Source organism: Heterocephalus glaber, unplaced genomic scaffold, assembly GCF_053883595.1.
Source record: "Heterocephalus glaber isolate CG9 unplaced genomic scaffold, H.glaber_assembly_v1.0 deba00000937, whole genome shotgun sequence".
In the NCBI taxonomy this organism is placed as follows: domain Eukaryota; kingdom Metazoa; phylum Chordata; class Mammalia; order Rodentia; family Bathyergidae; genus Heterocephalus; species Heterocephalus glaber.
Window position 1 is genome coordinate 4,721,713 of NW_028258173.1, and position 23,460 is coordinate 4,745,172.

Below are 23,460 nucleotides of genomic sequence, written 5' to 3' on the forward strand. Positions count from 1 at the left end.
TGCTGTCCCCTCTCAGACCCAAGGGACAGAGGTTCCCCAGGAGAGGGTGCTGCTCCCTGTGAAAACAGGGGCTGTGATCTGAACCCCGGCTCATGACTCAGCAACTCCGTCTCTGCCTCTGGTGGCTTCCAGAAGAAGCATCCGTCCTCGGTGGGTGGTTGGCGCCCTGGGGGCTCCCCAGCCCGCTGGGTCCTTCCCATCCCTGACTTTAACACATCAGGACATGCACAGAAGGGTCCAGCTGCCTGCCTCGGTCACACAGCAAGGGAGCCCTCCATCTTCCCCACCAGGAGAGACCACGCCCAGCAGCAGAAGGACCCCAAAGATCTCATGCTCCAAGTAGAAGTCAGGAAGCAGGGCCCAGTTCTCGGGCCCAAGCCTGACACAGAGAAGTCTCAGCAATGAATGAATGAATGAATGGAGACCTGACAAAGAAAGAGAGAAACAGTAAAAGGAGGCACTGTCTGGATGCAGTGCAGGCCCAGCTCCCCGGCAGGCTGTTCCAGCACATGCCCCACTGGACACCTCTGTCCCTCAGTGTGGTCTCCAGCAGCCTGTTCCATCGGGCCATTTTACAGATGGGAGAGTCGGTCAGGCGCCTTGGGCAGGTTATGCAGCCAGGAAGAGCCTGCCCAGGTGGGGGCCCAGCTCACACAGCTCCCCTGGTCAGGGTCTCACGCCACCACAAGACCTCAAGCAAGACAAAGGAAGCACTGGGAGGGGCCATTTCCCGCCCCCCGCCCCCAGCTGGGATGGCCCTGGCTGGAGCTCCCCAACCTGCTTCCATGACCCGTAGTCCAAGTCAGCTTTTTCCCAGGTGTCCCCTCCCACTGCAAGCAGCTCAATCCTCCCACAGATGAAACAAGTCTCATTCAAATAGCAAAACGCAGAAAAAGTCCCTGCGGGTGGCCCAGGGCCCCCTCACCACCATCACCGGCTCCCCAGACGAGGTTTTGTGTGCAAGAGACAGCAGGCACTTTGCTGACAGTTCAGCCTACCGTATGGGGTCTCTGTCAGCAGGCTGCCAGCCCCGCCTACCGAGGCCCTGAGGTCTGAAGTCTGGCTTCAGACCCGGCACTGCCTGGTCCCTGCTGTGTGACTACGGGCAGCAACTTCACCTCTCTGCTCCCCCTGGGTTGCTGCAACGGTTACAGAGACCTCACAGAGACCGCTGAGCTCAGGGCCGGCACACTGAAGAAGCTGGTTATGGGGCAGGTAGGTGCAGGGCAAGGATGACAGCAATGACAGTGAACAGCCAAACCAACAGGAGAACCGGGCCTCGGAAGGGTGCTGATTAAACAAACCGCTCCAAACAGCAACCTGGGCAGGACAGGGATCGCCAGGCCTGGGTGCTGCCAGGGTGCTCTCTCCTCCAGGGCTTGCACTCCAAGGTCAAGGAGAGAGGGGAAGGCGACTAGGGGCCCATGGTGCCCGTGGCTTCCACACCTGCGGCCAACATACCCAGCAACGGCAGAAGCGTTTCCTCGTGGCCTCAGAATCCTTCTCCACACAGTGCCCCAGCAGCTGCAACGCACAGATGGAACCCAGCCCTGTAGCGGAAACTGCTCAGTTCACGGTGCCTGCTCACTGTAAGGACCACTGCCCAGGCTGGGAGGGGAAGTGAGGTCTCCCACAGCCACAGGAACCTACCGCCAAGTCTTCCAGGGGCTTCCGGACACCCTGCCCTTCCCGATCCCGAGATCCCCCAGCTCGGCCACAGCCAGGGCACCGGTGAGACAGGCCCCTTCCCCTGCACCCCATCCCACCCACCTGCACCGGAAACAGCTCCGGCTGTGGTCTCCATCACCCTGGCTTGTGGTTTTGAGGCTGCTCTAGGGGCTGGGCCATGAGGATGCCATTCCCACTGCTGGCCTGGGCATGGGCCTGGGCCTGGGCCGCTCCAGGAAGCCTTCTCTGATGGCTCCAGTGGACACAGCCTTCCCACCTGTACTCCCCTGCTGCTCAGCAGGCATTCACTGAGCACTCGAGACCTGCCAAGCCCCGCAACACAGGCCAGTGTCCCTGCCCTCCCAAATGACAAGGCTCTCGGGTACCCGCCCAGAGCTCGAAGAGAGCCTCCTTCGGCAGGGTAGGGCTGTGTTAGTGGGGTGACAAGGAGGCCACTGAGAGGCTGCGGCACTGGGGCAGGGACCAGAATGTGACAGCCAGTGACCTCCCAGGCAGGGACAGTCACGGTGAGTGCCAGGCTTTGTGTCCCTGGAGCAGCTAGGCAGAGGGCTGGATGCCAGAGACGGGGTGGGATAAGGAGTCGGTGCCCTGGAAGAGCAGTGTCCAGCAGGAAGGAACTGGACGGCTTCTCCGCCTACAAGCTCTCTGGGTCCCACAAGCCCTGGGGGCCGCCGCACACCTCCAGGGGGCGCCGTGCACACACACCGCCACGTGTCGAGCTCGGGGGTGCTGTGATGGGTGGGCTTCGCCAAGCACCATGCCTAAGGCAGGCTGCAGGGGGCAGCCTGGAGTAGCAGAAGCCGAGAAGCCACATGGGGACACGGGGAGGGCTCAGATTCAGGGTCTGCTTGGGAAGCAGCTGCAGGTCCGCCAAAGGTGAGTCAAGGATGAGTCCTAAGCATCACAGGCCCAGGCAGCTGGGTGGCTGGGAGGAGCGGGAGGCCCTGTGTGGCTCAAGGGTGGGCTGGGGCTACAGGCAGCCTCGAAAGTCGTCTTCCTCTCCTGCATGGTGCTCCCAGGGCCTTCCCATTGTTCGCCCCAGCCCTGTCGCATCCTCCTCGCAAGGCCCACACACTGGCTTCTTCCGAGTAGGAGCCACCGCTCCAAGAGGCCTGCGTCTCTCCTGGGCCACAAGGCCGCCCCGTGACTTTGGGGTGCTTGCCATGCACACGGCTTCGCTCCATCTTAGCCCTCCGACAGGTGTGCCACGTCCCTGGGGCATGAGGACCCCACCCTTCCCAAGAGACAGAGTGAGAACAGTGGAGGGTCCCTCAGGCTTCGGTTCCAGGTTCTCAGTGGGAGGGACGGGGCCAGCCTCGGGGGCCGCACAGGGCTGGCCAGGCTCTTTCCATGCACAGGCAGCCCATGAGCACCTCCCATACTCTGGGAAGGGGGCCAAGGAGAGTCAAAGGCAGCAGCCAGTGTGGCCCTGTGACCTACAGGTGCGGGTCGGGGATCTGGGCTGCATGCAGGAGAGGCCCCGGCAATAGACCTGGGAATCCAGCCTGCCAGGCGCAAGGCTTCCGGAGCCGCTGGCTGCGCTTCCTGTGCAGCTGGCCTTTCCTGGGAGGCCATGCAGGGCACACTCAGTCCCTGCTTATGTGACCTCCCACAGCTGGGCCCATGTTCCCACACCCCGGTCACGAGGTGCAGGTCAGTAGGCTCTAGGGGAGGACCGGGCGCCAGGAGCAGCCAGGGGGTGGTTCAAGGGAGGGAGGACTCTGGCCTGGCACCCACGGTACTTGAGAGGGTGCTGGACTCCACGTGTGGCCACTCAGTCCCACCCAGTCCAGGGAAAGTCCTGGTCGGCCCCTCCTCACTAACAGGAGTCTGAGCCGCCAGGGACCCAGCCAAGCACCAGCTAGTGTCACTGTGCAGAGGGCTGTGCCCCTCTCGTCTAACTCTCTTAAGGCCTTCGAACTAGGACGACTCTTTCAACCCATTTTACAGACAGCAGCAGAGTCATAAGGTGACTTAGCAAACATCACCAAGTCAACACAGCATCCCAGGTGGACAGAGCTTCTCTGTGATCCCGTCCTGCCTGCAGGCCCAAGTCAAGCTCCTGTGGCTGGCAGACAGGAAGGTCACAAACAAAGCAAGGGGCCGGGACATGGAAAGGTCACCCACACGGGGACCAGCCCACACCACCCTCCAGAGGCTTCTAGGAGGTCAAGTGGTTGGGTCTGAGCAGCCCACATCGCTCCCCGTGTGATGGCTACATCCCAGTCTCTCCCCTGCCACCCAAAGGGACCCCAGAGGTGCCAGCATCACCCAGCGCAACAGCCAGTGGGCCATACACCCTTCCACTGGGCCAGGGAGCTTGGCCACAGGCTGCGTGGCCTGGGGCCAATTACTCCGCCTTTCTGTGCTTCAGGACCTTCTCCCCTATTAATGTGGCAGCAACTGTTTGCTAAGGTTTCAAGCCCAGCTCTTGGAGGATGCAGTACGTATGCAATCAAAGGTCACTTACGGTGAATGAAAAATTAATAAAGCCAGGAGCAGAATGACAGCCTCCCGGCACTGTCCCTAAAATGGAAACAAATGTGCTCCACTCTCAACGAGGCAGAGGGGAGCCAAGGGCAGATTCCCAGGCTCGCACCCTCCTGGCCCAGGCAGGGCTCGGCCAGCAGCCACCGTCCGGATGAGCTCATCGCTGGCACCTGCTTCGAAAGCACATGTTTGGACTTTCCAGATCTTTCCTCCCCTCTCTCTGACCTTCTACTTTGTGCAACCCCCCCCCCACTTTCTTACTCACTCTCTCCTTTCATTACTGCTCAGAAAACAAATAATCGAGGCCAAATGTGTCAGCTGGCTCCCTGGACGTCTCTGCAGCCAGGACGAGAGGCAGCGAGGCAATGGGGAGGATTAGTCAGCGTGGCCCCAGGTTCTCGGGAGTGGAGCTGAGCCGCGCTAGAGGTGCTGGTGGGTCCCTTGCTCCTGCTCCTCCATGAGGACCCAACCCCCCCGAGTATTTAGGGGCTGACATCTCATCCAGCGGCCCCAACTGCGCCATGAAGGCCGCCCCCTTGGCGGAGGCAGGGTGGGTTGCCATCTGCTGGCTTCCTGTGCAGCTTTCCTCTCCCACCAATGGCCTGACCGTGATGCCGGCCTGACCTCGGCGTTCACAGGTCACCCACCTGGTCCCCTGGCACTGGACTTGACCAAGGTCCCAGTGGGAAGAGGGAAGAGCTGAGAAGTGGGGCTGCAGCAGAGGCAGCAGAGGCAGCAGAGGTGGCCCTACCAGGAGAAGGAGGCCAGGGCCAACGAGCCACACGTCGCAGGGGACTCAAGATCCCGGCCTTGGGAAATGGGGCGGGGCACAGATGGGGGGGTGAGGCAGGGGCTGCCGGCACCAGAGCGAGCTCATAGCAGCACACCTCCTGTGGGCCGGCCTCATGGGCCTCAGCTTCCCCCTCCTCCAGCTCAGGGAACCGCTGGCCTGGTTCCCTGGAGACAAAGGGGAACTGGTAGTGAGGAAAGATGGTTTCCAAGTTCTCCGGCCCCTTCCTCCACCTGCAGCTTCCATGACTTGGTCCCTCATGCACAGCTCCTGGAGACAACACAAGGAGCCCCGTCGCTGTCCCCGTCCCGTGCTGCACCCACTGGCTGACCTCCCAGGAAGCCACACAGGCCACCTGCTACTGTCCTGGCTGCCCTGCCCAGCCCCAGGGCAGGGTGATGACAAGGTCCACCAGCCTCCCTCCCAGAGGCTCCTGCTGATGCTTGGAGGGGCTGAGCGGGGCCCCAGGCAATGTACTTCAGAGAGGAGCCTGGGCCAGCACCAGAAAGCACCCAGGACCAGCTAAAAGGAAAATCCACAGGGCCTGGGGAGCTCTGGGCCTGGGCATGTGGAAGCTCCCAAGCCCTTGGGGTGAAACTTAACCAAACCTGCACCCTGGCACTGGCCGAGGATCCACCAGGGAGAAGCACCCAGGCTCGGGGTCTCCTGGACACTTGCTCTCTACTTCCTCCCTGGTTTCAGCACCAGCTCAGGTGAGTGGAAAAGCCACTCCTGGGTCCACTGAGCACAATCAATAAGCCCCAGTGAGCCCACCAGAAGCCACCCCATCCCTGCACACACATGGGGATGCATTCGGGATAGTCAAACACCCTGTGCAGGGATGGGGAGCCAGACTGGCAGACAGGGAGGTGGGAGTGGCAGTCAGGGTCTCCTGCTCTGTGCTGAGCGAGCCCTGAGGTCACATGGCCAATAAGTCTCCATCCCCCCACCCCCCCAACTGAAGAGGCACAGAGCACACCCACTGCACCCTCCCCACCCGGCCAGGCCACAGGAGCAGCCCGACTCTGCCAGGGTCCAACCCAGACGCTGACTGCTGTGGGGCCCTGGACAAGTGCCTGAGGCTCTCTGGGCCCCAAATGCTTAATCTGGGAAAATGACCTGCAGGGCAAGGGGCGCCAAAGGATCCTGCCCTTCTCCAGCCACCTGAGATAAGGGTTTGAGGAGGTATTGCCAGACGATCCAGACCCAGAAGGACCCAGAAAATCTTGGAACCCTGCAAGAGAGGAGCCCTTGTGCCAGCTGATGGCAGAAGGGGAAAAAGGGAAGAAAAGAGCCAGCCAGGCAGGGTCTCCAAGGAGGGACGGAGAAGCAGGGAGAGCGGAAGGGAGAAGGAAAAGCTGGCAGAGTGCATCGAGACCCCAGGGACTGTCGCCCGGAGGCAGCTCAGGCTCCCACGGGGAGGACACACTCGTGTGAGGCAGGGCTGAGTATCCCAGACCCTCTCTGTGGAGCAGCAGCACCCAACAATGGACCCAAATGTCCCACAGGGCGGAGGCACAGTTCCACACAGGGAAGGTTCAGTACCCGGGTCAGGGGGACCAGAGGACCCCACACCGCTGCTGAAGAGCCGAGCAGAAATATCTGCCTAGAACTCGCCTGCTTAGTAAGCAAGGACGTGCTTAGTATGCAAGCTGCTCCTGCTACACTGAGTTAGAGCTCAGCTCAACTCAGCCTGGGCAGACACCTCTCCTCTCTTCTTCTGCTGAGGGTCCCTTGATGGCAGCCAGGAAACGCCTTGGCACAGTGGTGGTATGTGTTCCAAGTGCGCCCTCCGCCTGAGCAACTTCCAGGGACACAGGGCAGGCCAAGGCTCCCCAGATGCTGCAGAACAAAGCAGGACCCCGTCACGTCTCCAAGGTCATGGGGGTCCCTGGGGAAGAGGGCATCTCCCACCACAGATGACTGAGTGTTCTGCCACCCCTGTGCACAGGTCTGGGGAAGGCCAGCTGAGCTCCCACCCAGGGGGACAGGCAGGAGATGGAAGGGCCCTCTCTTCCCCAACCAAGGACCTGGCTCCTCCTCCATCACACCGCCCCCAGTGGTGCTCCCAAGTGGTGCCCCACACCAGAAAACCACGGCACCCATGTCTGACAACACCAGCCTGCTGAAGTTACCTGAGGGCCTTGGGGGGCCGGGCTGCCTGAAATCCAGTGGTCAGGGATGGACTTGGTGCTATGTGGGGCCTGGCTTCTGGATATGCCTCCACCCCTGTAACCCGAGCCCAATGTGACAAAGACCTGCTCTCCCCATCAGGCATCAGACAAGCATTAGTCAGCAGGATGGCAGGGAGCCACTGCTGAGGACAGGCCTGAAATTAGACCAGGCCCAGGGGAGGAGGGGGTAGCTTCTCAGAGGAACCACTAGATGGGGAAATAGAGATCCCCTCTTCTTCCTGGGGGCAGGCAGCAGGCCACCTTCCCCATCCCACCCTGTCAGAGGCAGGTAGGGGTAGTCTCAGCTAAGCATTGCTAGGGACACTGCCTATTACCCCCCTGTGACCATTAATCTCAATCTATAACTTTATTAGATTAAGAAATACCTAGCGCATTAGTAGAGCACACTCCTGAGTGTGTCTTAGAAGATGGCCCTGGGGTCTACGTTCAGTCCAGGGCCCCTTCCTCTCTGGCACTGTTCTCCTGCTCTGCTTCCTGGCTGTTATGAAGTAAGCAGCTTTGCTCCACCACACTCTTCCACCATGTCTCTGCTTTGGAGCCAGCTTACCACGGACTGAATCTCCTGAAACCATGAGCCCAATTAAACCTCTCCTCCTTTAAACTGTGGCTGTTGGGTATTGTGTCTCAGTGACAGGAAAGTGATTGATACATCCGTCTGGTTGATCTCCCCATCCACAAAGTACCCCCTTGGCAGGATGTGAGACATAAGCACACTCAGCCTGTGCTCTCCATCCCTGGGTGCAGGAGGGACCCCTGGCTTCTGCCATAGCAGGGAGCCAGGTCTGCAAGTGGGAAACTGCCCCAGCCCCCACAGCTATCTATGCAAACAGCAGCCGCCTCATGCCTCTTGGAGCTTTGTGGGGTCTCCTGTCTCAGCAACATCAGAGCCAAAGAAAGCAGACCTCAGCCTAGGCTTTGGGAGCCCAAGGAATAGTTCACAGGGAGTCTCTGGGATGCTACGAGACAAGGGAGAGAAACATGGCGGCCAGCTGTGCCTGCTTCCCCACTGTGGACTCCAAGGTTAACTGTCCACCTTCAGCTCTTTTATCCTGTGGCTCAGGCCAGATTCACTCACAACACTGGGTCTCAGTCCAGCCTGGGGGGCACAGCAATGACCACAGGAACAGTGACTCAAAGGGGGCCTATTGCCAGCTCATGCTTGGAAGCATCTGGGAGCTTCCACGGGGTCATGAGGAAGGGCGGGGCCTTGGAGGGCATCAGTGCAGCAGAGCTGGAGGCCAGGGGACTCTGCTGACCACACAAGCAGTGGAAGCCAGGTTAGGGGGAGGCTGTCTGCGGGCTGTCTGCGGGTCGGGTCCAGCCCAGCCTGAGACTAGCATGGACCTGTATGCCCCAGACGCCACCAGCCCTCAAGGTCCACACTGATGCTCCACAAATCCCTCTGCTTCCTCGCACTTGCCAATTACCTCCTGCAAATCATGAAGGGCTCCCCAGCCACGGAGCCCATAGCTGTGGGGCAGCCAACACATGCAGAAAGTCAGTAATAACAAGACCTCTATCTAGTAAGTACCTCTGTGTGCCTGCCTCAGCAATAATAAAACCACAGTGCTCCAGGCACCTCACTGGCCTTCTTTACATTCACCCTCCCAATAACTCAGTGAGATGGCTCTATAAATGGGGAAACTGAGGCACTGGAGATGAGACAGCAGCCAAAGGCCACACACCAGGAGCCGTAAGGCCTGAGTTTAGATAAAGGCTGCCTGGCTCCAAATCTCAACCCTAACCCCAAAGTCACCCTGACAAGGTTGGGACTGTTGTTATTTCCGCTGTACAGGTAAGGAAACAGGATCACCAAATGGCCAGCCAGCCCAGACGCAGAAGGTGGACCCAGCAGTCTCTCGGGGTGCATGTAATGCAGCACATGAACGTTCAAGGTCAGGGTCCCTCTCTCATCCAGGCCACACAGCTGAGGTACCTGAGGGTGTCAGAGATGTTGCGTGACTTGTGAGACTCAATGTCTGGGCAGCCTGCATCCGGAGCACAAGCATGCTGAGGGGCTGCTTTCAGGGCGGTCAGAGTGGTCAGGGTGGGGCGGGATGGCCCTTGAGCCAGGGAAGCCCCTCAAGCCACAGACGCACTCATTACACTTTAAGGCACCAGGACTAGAGGGGTCCTTCTGTCCCTGCCTGCGATGGCTTCCTCGGCTCCCTGTGCAGGGCAGCACCCATCAGGCAAGGAAGCCCTTGCCCTGCCAACCACTGCATATCCATGGCCACCACCACTGCTTCTCAGAGGCCCCCAGAGCTCCGCAGCCCCTTTATTAACCCTCCTGCTCTCTCTGCATCTCGGGGCACAGACAGCACCCACCCTGCCCCCAGTCACACTCCATTTAGAGGGACAGCACCTGACCCTGGTGCTAGAGGTCCACAGCAAAATTACAGGTTGCAAAGGAAGAGGGAGCTGCTCCAATCTGTCCTCATCCAAGAGCTGCTTCTGGCCCCCAGGGAGGCACCCCCGAAACCTGACCCCACTTCTCAGGCAGGCCAGCTTCCCAGGTTCAAAGCCAAGCTCATTAGTTCTACAGACCCCAGCTCTCTCGGGGTGGGATTAGGACCAGGAGAGCAGGACAGGGCTGGGGCCTTTCCTTAAACTTTCGATATTTGCTCAACATGGAAATTTTGAGGCCTAATTTTTTTTTTGGTACCAGAGGTTGAACTCAGAACCTTGCGCTTGCAAGGCAGGAGCTGCACCACTGAGCTAAATCCCCGACTTGAGGCATAATTTTAATTATTTTTAAATCTCATGTTAGGGCTGGGGGTGTAGCTCGGTGGTAGACAGACTGCCTACAATGCACAAGGCCCTGGGTTTGATCCCCAGCACTGCAAAAGCCACAGAAATATTGCTTTACAACACTATTCATCTTGCCAGCTCCTAGGGGCCCCTTAACCTTTGTACGACAGTAAGTGACTCATCTTCCCCACTGGCCTCCTCGCCTTGGCTTCCCACCTCTAGGTGCCACAGGCACCCCCAAATACTCGCCACCCTGCCTCAGGTCACAACCCCCACCCTGGCGCCACCAGGAGTTCCCCAGCCAGCTGCTGCTCCTGTTTCATCTCTAACCCTCCCCGCCACCTCCCTCCCTCCATGTGTTTAATTTGTTCACCACATGTCTCCCCCTGAGCTAGCACAGAAGAAATAACGATAAATAAAAAGGAGACAAGAAAACCTGTAATTTAAAAAGTGTACTTTTCAGAGAATTGCAACTTCTTCAGGACACAATCAGAGTTACCCACGGTAACTTTTTCCCTTCTGGGAAATGGACTCCAAAACTCAATCCAAGCCCTAAGTATCTAAAGATACGACAAGCCTAAAACTTGGGTCTGTGCTTTTCACCGGTAAATTGAGCCCCCCAGACCTCCCACCTCAAGGAAGCAGCACTCCTAAGCAGGCAACACATCTCTAAACTTCAAGCACACGGAAATGGTTTGCATTCTAACCCAGCCCACCAGACGGACACACATCCCGATCCCCCATCTGGAAGACACCCCCAAGACCACAGAAAACCCGCAGCCCCAGGCGACAGTGGTCTCATGCTGAGCATTCACACTCCTCTGAGCGTGGTGTTCTATCTGCCTATAAACCACTCCACCCCTCTCACGGACTCATCCTGCAATTCTTTCCTACGACAGAAGTCAGTAAACCTTTGCTGGGGTGAGTCGAGGTCCCCAGCTCCTCTTCGGGGACCTCTCCAGGCTGTGCTGGCTGCCACCCCCAGGTAAGCATGAAGCGTCACGGGGACACAGGCTCTGTCTGCAGTGGACTAAGCCACCTACAAATTCTTCTGAGCTCAGACCATGCAGCAATTGTTGGTGTTTCTCTTCTTTTTTAAATATCGCTTATCTTTTTAGTATTTTAACCCCATAAATTCCAACCGCATGATTTCCAGATCAAAGAGAGACGCACAATTTATATTTTGACACATAAATTCCAAAACCCTGCTTTACAGCCACCAACAACGACAAGCACAGAGCTGTCAATCCAGCCAAAATAATAAATTTGGTGAAAATCATCAAATTTCTGCTCTTTTTGGCATTTGATTCATGAGTGTGGGGAACGATATGGTCTCGTCCCTGTCTAGATGTTTTGATAAGAGAATGCTACAATGCTTAGAAGGCAATCATTTCAAAGTCTGGGTGGAAAGGCATAGAAATAGAAATCCAAATTAAGCTCAAAGTCGATCAAGGAAATTTTGTCATTGGTAACTGCTTCTGACACTTCCAAAGCGTTACGGTCAAGTTGTGAATGGATAGACAAAAACAGGATCTACCCACAATGCAGTATTACTTGATCATAAAAAAGAATGAAGCACTGATACATGCTACAATGCGGATGGATCCTGGAAACAGAGTGCCCAAGCAAAGAAACCGGACACAAACACCCACAGCACAGGACCCCATGTATACAACACTTCCAGACAGGAAATCCGCAGACAGACTTTGTGATGATCAGTCACTGCTGAGGGATAGGGTAGAGGGTGACAGCTGGAGGGACTGTGCTTCTTTCTGAGGTGAAAGTTTTTAAAATGGGTTGCGCTGACAGAAAACCACAGAATGACGACCTTTAAATGGGTGAACTGTATAGTAGATGACTTATGCCCCAATAAAATCATTTTTTTAAAAAAAAAAAGTTTTTAAAGACTTGCCCCTCTCCAAGATGAAAAAGGGAAAAGAATAGGAAATGCCAGAGTGTGCAGGTACACAGTAAAGGTAAGAATTATTTTGTGGAGATCTTGTTTCATTGCCTTCTCTGGGCCACTGTTTTTCCTTCTTGCTACTGGGGATTAAATCCAGAGATTTTACACTAAACTACATTCCCAGCCCTTTTCTTATTTTATATTTCAAGGCAGAGTCTCACTAGGCTGTCAAGATGCCCAGGATGGGCTCAAACTTGCAAGCCTTGTGCCTTGGCCAGCCCAAGTGCTGAGATTACAGGAGAGTGCCAGCATCTCCAGCATCATCGGGGCATCTCTGCTCATCCCTCCTGCAGAAAGCACCGGGCCCAGGGCAGCTGCTGAGCAGAGGCTGGTGGTGTGAATCATCCCTTCCGCAGAACCACCTCTGAACAATTGGAGGGATTTTAAATAGGCTACAAGATGGTTTTTCCAGGGCGGGGGGAGACAAAATCTAAGAAGAGAAAAACTCCAAAACTTTCAGCCTCGTGGAAAAAAAATTTGGTAACTTTTCAAAATACTTGACACCCATAAAAGTATCAGTCTCAGATGCTTTCACTCATAAATTCTTTACAAATTTTAACAAAGTGATGATTGTGTTGCTGTGAAAGTAATCCAGGACAGACCGGGAAAAGAAATGCATCCAAACTTTTTTGCAAACCCAGCACAATACTGACACCAAAACTGATAAAAATAGCATACGCACACTCCCCACATGCTATGGTACAGCACAAGCTCGGTGCATAGATCGATGCAAAATCCATGGATCCCTACCTTAAAGCTTGAATTCAAATAAATTCCAACAGATTCACAATCTCATTACATAAAAATAAAACCACAGGCCAGGATTTAGCTCAGTGGTTTCACAGCCTGCTGCACAAGCACAAGGACCCGAGTTCAATTCCCGGTACCAAAAAAACCCCACAGAAGTACTATAAGAAACACCGGTAAAATTCTTTCCCATAATTCTGGAATGCAGTTGGGTAAGAATTCCAAAAGCTAAAAGTAAAAGAAGAAACTTGAAAACATAAGCCTGAAATGTTTGTTTGGAAGAGAACACCACAAATAAAAACGTCAACAACTAGGGAAAAATATGCGTGCCAGTTATAATAAAGATCCATAAAGAACTCTTTTAAAAAGAAATGTTGGATACAGTGGTGCACACCCGTAACCCCAGCTACTAGGAAGGCCGAAGCAGGAGGATCACAAGCTCAAGGCCAACCTGGGCAACTTAGCAAGACCTTCCCTTAAAATAAAATAAAAAGGACTGGGAGTGTAGCTTAGTGGTAGAGTGCTTGCTTGTTAGCATACTTGAGGCCTTGGGCTCGATCCCCAGCACTGCAAAAAGAAAAAGGAAGGAAGGAAATGAAAAAGAAAGGGAAGAAGGGAATGAGAGGGAGAAGGAAGGGAAAAAATCAGCAAGCAAAGACATAATCCAACTGCAAGAGGAATGTAGAGTCCTTAGCCTGTAAACATAAAAAAAGACAACGTCGCACTAAGATTCCTAGTTTGGCCCATGAGTTAGCGGCTTGGTCCGCAGGGTGGCGCCACTGGGCAGTGCTGTGGCTCTCTAGGAATTGGGAACTGTGGGAGGTCCCCAGGTCACTGGGGGACCTCGCAGCTCTCTGCTTCACGTGGTTCACTCCAGGGCATGATCCCACCATGAGGCACCCCCTCCCCGGAGGCTACCAGATCCAAGCGGAACCCCCAGAACTGTGAGGCAAAATAAACCTTTTCCTTTGTAAGCTAATTATTCGGGTCACTGCAGCACCAAGCTGGCTACTAGTGCAAAGACACACGACACAAGACACCACTCGGACACCCAGCCTCCCCTATGTGCTGGGCTAAAAGCTGGTGTGGCTTCTCCGGAGGTCAGTTTGGGGACATGGACTGAAATGTTACATGCACACATCCTTTGATGCAGAAACTCCACTCCTAAGGGGCCAATCCCACAGTTACATGTGCACAAACACCAGCGTGAGGATGCTCGCCATAGCCTCTTTGATCATCGTGAAAAGCCAGACAAGAACAGCAGGGCCGTGTGACAGCCAGCCTGGGACTCGCTGGTTAGAGGAATGAGCTACCCTACCTGCCCGGCAAGTGCAAAGCCCTGGGTTTCATTCCCAGAACTAAAAGGGGGCGGGGGGGATGCTCTAATCCTATACTGCTACACACAAAGCCATGCACAATGTTATTACATGGCAAAAATAAAAACCAAATTGCAGAAGTCTGATTCCTTTTGTTCTCAAGACATCTGTATGATATTTACATAAAACCTTTTCCTTTTTCTTTTCTCTTCACTGTGCTGAGGTTGGCACCCAGGGCCAGGGGCATGCTGGCCAAGTGCTTGGCCCCTGAGCCCGGTCTGCTACACGTGGACTTTGAGAGAAGTCCACACACACAAAATACCGAAGGGCTACGGCACAGCCTGCTGTCAACACAGGCCATCCTCGGAGAGGTGGGGAAAGGAAAGGCAGGCTCCCCTTTTCCCTTTCCAGACTTAGATCTTTAATGTTTGCTCTCTAAGGATGACCTGGCACTGCTTTTTTAGATGAGAGGAGGAAATGCAAGAGGGAAGGGGGAGCCAGCAACACAGGGCAGAGAGTTTGCACACAGCCAGCAGGTGTGAGCAGGAAACAGGGACCAGGGTCTGGAACTTGGGGCCCCCGCAATTACAGAAAGTGCTGTGGGGGGGTTAGGGACCCATCGTTCCCTTTGTTAAATAGAGGTCATGCCTGGTTTTCACTTACTGGCTTGCTTAAGAAGACTCTCCCCGCATGCTGGCCCCTACTCTAAGTCTTTCCGAGTTTTCCCTTCATTCTGAGGATGCCATGCAGAGAATGATGCCCTCGATGACGATGAGAAAATGGGCCACAGGGGGAAACTGTTGGGTCTGGGGTGGGGCAGACACAGGGTGCTGGCAGGGGCAGGCTAAGGCCAAGGCCCACAACCGCTGCCTCGGACACAGACACAGGCACAGCCCCGGGGGGTGGCTTCCAGCTGACTCTGTGCTTCTGAACCGGAACCTCTGGCCCCCTGGAAGGAAGGAGTTGGAACTGGGGATCTCCAGGGCCACACTGGGCTCCAGGTTCCAGGCAGGGGCCAATCACAGTAGAGGAAGGTTCACCATTAGAAGCTAAAGAGTAGATCCAGCCTGCCCCATGCAGATTAAACTGGCTAACCAGCTGTGTGCCCGAGGGCCAGTCACTTCCTCTCTCTGAAGGGCAGCAGACGACAGCAGGGTTCTCCACAAAGGCATGCTCAGTGGCAGCACCAGGGCAGGGCCAGGGAAGTCATGCTGGGCCCTCTCTGCATCCTCCTGACCCACTTTTACCCCCTCCTGTGCTCAGTGTTGGAAAGAAACAGAAGCCCAGTCCTGGACCAGAGCGGCCCTTGCCTATTGGTCAACATTCAGGAACACAGGAGGCTCAGTGACAGGGGAAGTTCCCAAGGACGCCCTCAGCAAGCTCCCGAGAAGTGCAGCCGGGCCAGGACACGTCTACCTTGTGGCTCAGATGAGAAGCCACAGGGGACGAAAAGCATCCAGCCAGAAAGTGCCACACAGCACCTCCCCTGGAATCCGGGGTCTGTTGGGGAGCTGCTCTCAGTGCAGGTGCCAGTGGGCAGTTGAGCTCGCTCCTCCAATGCTCAATGTGCCCTCTGTCCATGCCACCCAGAGAGAGCGTGGCATCTGGCCTGGCCCACCCTGACAGCTACCCCAGTGCAGATCCCACTCCTGGCAGCTGCTCCAGGGCTGGAGCTGCAGACAGAAGCAGGCCAGGCTCTTCCTCTGGCAACTGCTCTGGCTTCCTGGGTCGAGCCCGGGGTGGGGCGGGCTCACCCACTGCCATGTGTCTGGAGCCCACAGAGATGGAGGGGGCAGAGCAGGGCCAGCCTCCTCGCCTGCCGCCCCGCAGCTGTGCCGGCTCTATTTAAGGTATTCCCCAGCTGCTGGGCCACATTCCCGCTCCCTCACCACTGTGCCCTGGGCTTGGCAGACAGCTGAGCGGGCTGGCCAGGGGAGGGGCTCTTTGTCCTGGGCCCCAGAGCCAGGATCTGTCCTCACTGCCCTACCCATGCCTCACCTTGAAGGAGACCCACCTGGCCTGGCCACTCCTCCCCCACACGACCTCCTGTCCCCAACACAAGGGGCCTCCTGCTCCAAACCCCCCAGTGCATGAACAACTCCAGTGTCAGCTCAGGGAAGGGGTGGCCCTGTTCTGAGGGGGAAAGAAAGACTCCATCCCAGAGGAGAGTTCGGGGCGCCCCTGAGGCTGGTCATACTGACCGAGGGCTCGGAGCAGGGGAGCAGGTGGCAGCCCAGGAGGAACGGCCATCCTGGGACACAGCCCTGTCTCTCCACAAGTAGAATCTCGCAGACCCTCGAAGAGGACTCTGCAGGCCTGGCCCAGGTTGGGCCACGCGTGAGGTCTCTTCTCCCCGAGTCTCCTCTGACACAGCCAGTTCTTCACCTCCAGACGTTGGCTGGGGATTAAACAGACCCGCCCTCAGGGACTGCACGACCCAGTGAGGTCAGAGGGCCTGTGGCATGCATGGTGGGGCACCCTGTGTGTGGACCTGGGGCGCTCCTCACCCCAGTCAACCTCTCTCAAGTCACATTCCAAGCCTCACCCAGGAGCCTCTGAGGGACACATCAAGTCCTCTCCAGCCAGGCCAGACCCACCACCCCACCTCCCGGGCACACCGTGAGACTCAACCAGATCTCACTGCCCCGGCTCGAGGTCTCAAGGAACACTGCTTCCATGACACCACACCACACCTGCAGCTGCTGTCCTGAGCGCCTTCCCCATTGGTCCCTGTCTGTCCCCACCCTGAACCCAGACCCTGGCCGGGGACTGTGGGAGGCAGATGGGGCGCACCTCCCATGCAAGGACCCACGCCTGGCACGACTGGCTCAGCCTGGGCTGTACTGCCACCCACCTCAGCCTTCCACCCACAACCTGGAGCGTCCTAGGCACTGTGAATCAAAGGGAAGGGTGGGCACATCTGCCCCGCCCCAACCTCAGGCCCATGGTCGTGCAACCCGAGGAAACCGCAGTGGATGCCCACCCTGGTGCACCAGGGAGCAGGGACTCAGGCAGCAGCCCCGACTTCCCCCATTCTTCAGCTGCAAAACTGAGGCCAGAGGGAGAGGCCAGCTCGCAGCTCTTGGGGGCCCCAGAAGGCAGGCACCAGCCCCAGAAGAGCAGCACACCTCCCTTATAAGGCAGCCTTGGGGAGATTTGGCTGCTGTTGCGGTGGAGCTGGGAGGGGGTGGGGTGGCCTGGCCGAGGCAGAGCCAGCAGCCACCCGCAGGCTGGGTTCAGGTTCCTCAGCCCAGCCCTGCCCAGAGACAGAGAGGACTTCGAGGACCTGAAGGGCCACAGAGGGTGGAAGGCTGAGGGCAGCCTGGACCTCAGACACCAAGAGCCCTGTATACAGCACGGACCTCAGGCCTCACAAGCTCAGAGGTGGGGCGCTCAGACCTAGCTGTGGCTCCCGCTTCCTCTCCCCCTTTCAGCCATCTAGGACTCCCACTTTCCTCCCTGAAATGTCGGCCCCTTCAAGAACCCCGTTCCCAGCCAGCGTCCTGCCCAGAGAGCCCCGTGGAGTGTTCTGCACACCCATCCCACTCCTAACCCTGCAGGGACAGCCAGCCGAGGGAAAGCATGTTCTCAGTCCCCGGGAGCCCAGGGGGGTCCATGGGTCCCTGCCTCCGCCTGCCAGGGCCACCCAAAGTTGCCCTCATCTCATCACCCGAAGGTCACTCCAACACCCTTTTACTGAGCACCTACTATTCTGTCTCATGGGATTCTCTATGAAAATACAGACAACGAACGGCCCCTCTAGGAACCTGGGCCCTAGTGGGTGAAGGGGAAGAGTTGTAAAGAATATGTAGCCAGATGTGAAGGATATCACTGGCTTACAGGAAATTCTAGTTCCTTTCCACTCTGTATTTTCTGCACTTTAGGAAAAGGGTAGTGTATTACTTTTTGCAATTTGAAAAACTATTTTTACATTATAAAGGACTCTAGCAGAAGAAGGCTCACAAAAAAATTTACATCCCAAGCTGAACACCAGGTCCTTACAGGAGAAAGATACAGAAGAGCTCAGGAGTCAGAGGAAGTGAGGCTACTTCCAGCCTCGGGAAAAATGTGTCAGAGCTTGAGGGATGCATATGAGTTTGACAAAGCAATGATGTGAAAGGGGACGAGAGTCAGGGCAGAGAGGTTGTGAGGAAGGTGCAGGGGCCAGTGAACTGCGGAGCAGAGTGAGCGGAGCAGGTGCAGGTGAGGGAGCTGGTGAAGGCTGGGCTGGGGATGGATTTCATCAGCGCTGCTTCAGGGGTCAGGCTGGGACCCGGGAGATCCATCCTAGAGGCAGAAACAGAGTGGCCGAGAGTCTGATCCAAGGGCACGGAGAACCCTGGTACGGTTTGGATCGAAAAGTGTCTAGGAAGGGCTCAGAGGTGGGGATTTGGGAAGGAGATGGGATCTCCTGGGCGCTAGCAGTGGATTCACCCACTGACGACTCCATAACCTGATGGTGCCCTAGGGAGGTGATGGGAACAGGAGGTGGGGCCCGGGCTAAGGCAGTGGTCAAAGGGTTGTGCCCCTGGGAGCCGCATCTTGTGCCCAGCCCCTTCCTAGCTGTCTGTCTCCCTCCCTCTCCCTCCTTCCTGGCTGCCTTAGGTCAGCAGCTTTGCTCCACACACAGCCCGGAGCCTGGTGGTCCTGCACTGAAAGCGTGAGCTGAAATAAACTTTCCTCCCTAAGCTCTCAGGTTTGGTCACAGCCACACAAAGCTGACTGATTCCCTACCCCGCCCATGTGATGCCAGCTGTACCCAGGCGCAGGGTCAGGGTGGCCAAGGAGAGCATTCAGAGCAGGGACTGTGGGGGCGCTGGGCACTCCCAGCCCAGCCCCCACAGAGGGCAGAGGCAAGAGTGGGTCTGCAGGAAAGACAGGCAGGAAGCCAGGCGAAGGGGAAGCAGGACCCGGGCCCAGAAGATGGGAGGAGGAGGGGCCAGGGGGAGCTCAGACCGGGACCCTGAAGAGAGGAGCACCTTGGCTCACCCCACGCTCTCCACAGGAGCTGCGCCCCATAGGCTGGGTCCCTCTCTGGGCACAGGCTGGGTCCCCAGTGGTATGACATGGTCTGCTCTCAGCACTCTGAGCTGCTTGGGATTGCGGAGCTCCCCTCCCGCCTGGGCCTGGTTGCATCCCAAACTCGGGGCAGGCTCCCATGACATTCTCTCACTGCCCTGACCATCCAGCCCACAGCTAAGCTCTGTCCCTTGCAAAGTAGGGGCTGAGCTGTGTCCACTGGAGGAAGAGCCGCATCCTCTCACATGTCCCCTGACTGTGCCACCCTGAGCAGATGCCCCAGCCTGTCCCTCAGAGCCTGCACCACCTCCCGCTGCTGGATCCAGCTCCAGCTGTCACAGAGATCTGGGGCCAGTGTCGTCCCAACCACATCCTGTTTAACTCAGCAGAGTGAGAACAGCTCAGCCCGGGAGGGGCGTATTCGATGGTGCATCAGATAAAGGCCCTGGACACAGGAGACTGTGAGGGAGAGGAAGTGGCCCTGCCCCTCTGCACCCACTGCCCGCACCTTTGTCCCAACACCATGACACCTACACCCAGGACCACCGAGTCCGGGCTGATGGGTAGGGAACTCTGGAGCGTCAAGTTTGGAGAGGTGGGAGAAACAGAGAAGACATCCAAGGCTGGGAAGAGCCGTTAAAGGCCCACGGGTCCCTGGCTGCTCACAGCGCAGTCCGATGCCTGGTGCTGTGGGAAACACAGAGCTCCCGGCCCTGGGCTGCCGAGCCAAGTGCGCGCACTTCAACCACACGGGTGTTTCTTGCCCACAGTAAAGCACTAGGAGCACTGGGCTCCACGCCCCACTACACCCAAGCCCCAGGCTCCCCCTGTATCTACTGACCACCGAAAATCCTCGTTCCCAAAGGAAAACCAAAAGAACCAAAGGCCAGGATTTAAAGATCTGTGCGCACACCCAAGCTGGAGCAGCAGCATTCACAGCAGCCAAAGGCTGGAAGCAACCCAGGTGTCCATCAGAGGGTGCAGGAGAGGAAAATGTGAACCGTTCACACCACAGGGCGCCCCAGCCCTAGGAAGGAAGGAAGTTCTGACACGTACTACAATGCGGGTGGGAGCTCAGGGCATCACGGGACGGGAAAGAGCCAGGCACGAAAGGGCAGGTGCTCTATGACGCCACTTCCATGAGGTCCCCGGAGTCATCAAACTTGGAGAAACAGAAAGAGGGACAGGGTTGTCGGGTCCTGGGAGGCAGAGGAACAGGGAGAAAGTACTAAACGGGGACAGAGTTTCTGCCTGGGATGTGAAAAGTTCTGGGGACTGATGGTGGGGGTGACAGCACAACACTGCAAATACACTCGCCACCATGGACTACACACTTAAAAACAGCTAAGATGGACAATTTTATGCTATGTGTATTCACTACGATTAAAATTAGTATTAATGCTGGGGATTTAGCTCAGTGGTTCTGCTGCCTGCCTCGCAAGGGCCAGGTCCTGAGTTCGATCCCCGGGACCACCCAAAAAATAGTAATAATAAAGTAAATAAAAAATCAAGCTGTTCAGGTTGTCTAAGCCAAAGAACACTTACTGAACATTTATGGAATTCCGACTCCAAGCCCAGAAATGAACTTGACTTTCAAGGAGCAGAGAACCCTTGACATAGCCCTGTGGGGCTCAGGGCAGGGCAGACACATCTCTGAGAAGGGCTACAGTTATCTGGGCCCCGAGTTCCCACGGCATGGCATCATCTCCCTTGCAAGCTCTCCACGCCACAGAACGCCAAGTTTGAGCACTACGAGGGCACTGCTCAGTCCCTCGCCCGCCTCCCCCTAAAAGGAGCTGTGTGAAAGTGTTCCTGTCCCCTGGTCCGGGGAGCCCTCTTGGGGCCCCTCGGCCATACAATCCCAGTGCAGAGGTTCGGGCTCTTCAAGGTGTCCATGTCCTTGGCCATGACCACCACCCCCTGGGGAGGAAGGGGAGGAGGATGAAGCCCAAGCGCCGTCAACACGAGAGGACCGTCCAGTGCAGACCAGACGGGAACACGAGGCCTCTCTTCCCAGGCAGCCCAGCTCCTCTTTGCAGGGCCTGCCTCCGTGAAGCCATCCACTAACCCAGTAGTACCAGAATGGGGCTGATCTTCGGTGTTCAAGCCCATCTCATCCCAGGCCCCTGGAGGAGCCCACGGCAGTTCCTGTTCGAAGCACCACTCTGAGCCTTCCAGGCCCTCCCTGTCCCAGGACCACACCACAGGGGGCACGCAGCATGGCCTGCTCTGACTAACAGTGGAGGCCCTGGAAACCCAGAGATTCTTGTCAAAGCCTCACTGGTGTCCCACTGGCTGCATTTCCATGTGGGCCCCACGTTCAGGGAGCCAGTCACACTTCCCTGCGGCCCAGGACATCGCTCCACGTACTCAGGCCTTTCTCCCCCACCGGCATTCAGCTCCTTCCAGGAACCCACCACAAAGACCTAGCCCCAACCCTGCCGCCTCAGGGGCCCTGTGCTCTGCCACTCACCCTCCTGGTTCCTGGGTAGGGCCTCGGCCAAGGTTGGCTTGGCGTCCAGCCTGCTGTGCAGCTGGGACATTGGGGCAGGCTCAGAATTCTCCAGGGGCTGGGATGGGAGGGGACAGGCAGGCGAGTCAGCTGGCTTGGGCACCTGGATCTCAACCCTCTTGGGGGCTGTGTCGGCGGTAGGGGCAATGGGTGCCTCGGGAACCTTGGAGGCCGGGGTCTCCATCCTGCGGTGGGCTGACTCCTGGGGCTTGACGATGGTGATCTCCGTCCTCCGAGGGGTTGGCTCCGGCGTCTTGTGGCCCAACCCCTCGGCCCTCTTGAGCCCAAACCGTGCTGCCCCAGTGGCACCTGAGGCTTCCACCTGCTTAGAGGAGATGTCAATGGACAGCTCCGTGCGCCTTGACACAGGCTCGGCCACCTTGGGCCCCGAGAGCTCGACCCTCCGCAGGGAGGGTTTCGGGGAGCGCTGGCTTAAGGAGTCTACATGGCGGGCCGAGGGCTCTGAGTTCTTCACACCCAGCTCCTGGAATTTCTGGGTGGAGCTGGCCACGGTGGTGCGGAGCAGCGGAGTCTGGACTCTCCGGGTCGGGGTGGAGTTGGGCGGCTCAACCTCCTCAACCTCGAAAGATCTCTTCAAGGCTGAAAGACAGAGAGGGGGACTTGGTGAGTGGTAGGTGGGGACACAGTGCATGTGGTTGGTGCTGAAGAGAATGGGGTGGCAAGGTACTGGGCTGACCGAGGTGGGTCACATGTATCCCTCCAACAACTGTCGCACAAAGAATAGTATTTCCTTGGTATAAATGGGAAAACCGAGGCGGGGGCACCTGAGCAAAGTGCCTGGCAGACTGTTGGTCTGCCTGACACCAATGCCAAGGCACAGGCCCTTACTGTGACCAGTTGCCCAGCTTGTCCACACCAGCTGAGCTCAGCCCTGCCCTCTGCTGTACAGCCACATGCTGGCCGTGCAGGACGCATCAGCTGGTGGCCCAGTGTTCCTGCCACCAGGTCATCCCGCCACCTGCACCCAGGTCTGTTCCCTCCAAACAGCGGGACCCTGCCTAGGAAGCCGCCATCCCTGTGTCCCCACAGCTGCAAATGAGAACCTGCTGCTGGGTTGCACAGAGCAGAACCACGTGGCAGGAACATTCCGTAGCTCCTTCCGCAGAGCAGCCCAACGCTCCTGCCTCACCCCAGAGCCCAGGATTACCTGGGTCTCCACAGTTTCCTCCCCTGCCCCCAGGGAAAAGGGCTGACAGCTGCCAGTCCCCAGCAACAGCTGGATGGGGCTATTTTTGGCAGCTCTTCCTTCCTGCCTTGTTTCCTCCAAAAGCAAACATAACTCTTGCCTCTGCTGTGTCCAGCACTTCCTTTAAAGGACCAGAGGCTCGTGAGTGGCTGACGAGTAGGAGGCCAGAGGAGGGGAGAGGCAGAGGAGGCCTGTGTCCCTGACACCTGCCCCGAGTGACCACTGGCTTCCCAGACGTGGCCCTGGGTACCCCTCTTTCTTGGTGGACAAAGAATGGGCGGCTCAGCTCCACTGTTCCGGAGGCAGGCAGAGACAGTGTCAGCAGAGTAGCAAGTGTGACTGGGTAGGGACCAGTAGATTCCAGGAAACAGGCAAGTCACCAGGCGCCTGGTCCCAGGGGGTAGACGCTGCTCAGCCATCAAGACCTGCAGGAACTTGGCTGTCCAGCCTCTCAGCGAAGTCTAGGAATATGGATTCCTGTATGATACTTCCTGACTTTTAAATGCTGGCACTAAGCAAAACAAGGCCCTCCCCTTTCTTTGAGACAAGGTCTTGCTCTGTAGTTCAAGCTGGCCTTGAACTCACTATGTAGCCCAGCAGGGCCTCGAACTCATGGCAATCCTCCTGCCTCAGCCTCCCAAGTTCTGGGATTACAGGCATGGACCACCACACCCGGCAACAAGCCCTATTTTAAAACACTGTACAGTGCAGCCCACCCAAATCACACCCGTGGATCCACTTGTCCAAGGCCCAGCCAGTGACTTGATGACATTCGTGTGCT

At 57.1% G+C, this 23,460-nt stretch overlaps 1 protein-coding gene across 8 annotated transcripts in view; it reads right to left on the reverse strand.

Annotated features, from left to right (window-relative positions):
• Nucleotides 1-23,460, reverse strand: part of Septin9 (septin 9) — a 167,579-nt gene that overhangs the window by 45,476 nt on the left and 98,643 nt on the right. For all 8 annotated transcript variants that reach the window (XM_004860792.3, XM_004860795.3, XM_087208407.1 and 5 more), the window contains one exon: nt 21,434-22,072. In XM_004860792.3, coding sequence (XP_004860849.1) covers nt 21,434-22,072 — 639 coding nt within the window. The remainder of the gene's footprint in view (nt 1-21,433; nt 22,073-23,460) is intronic.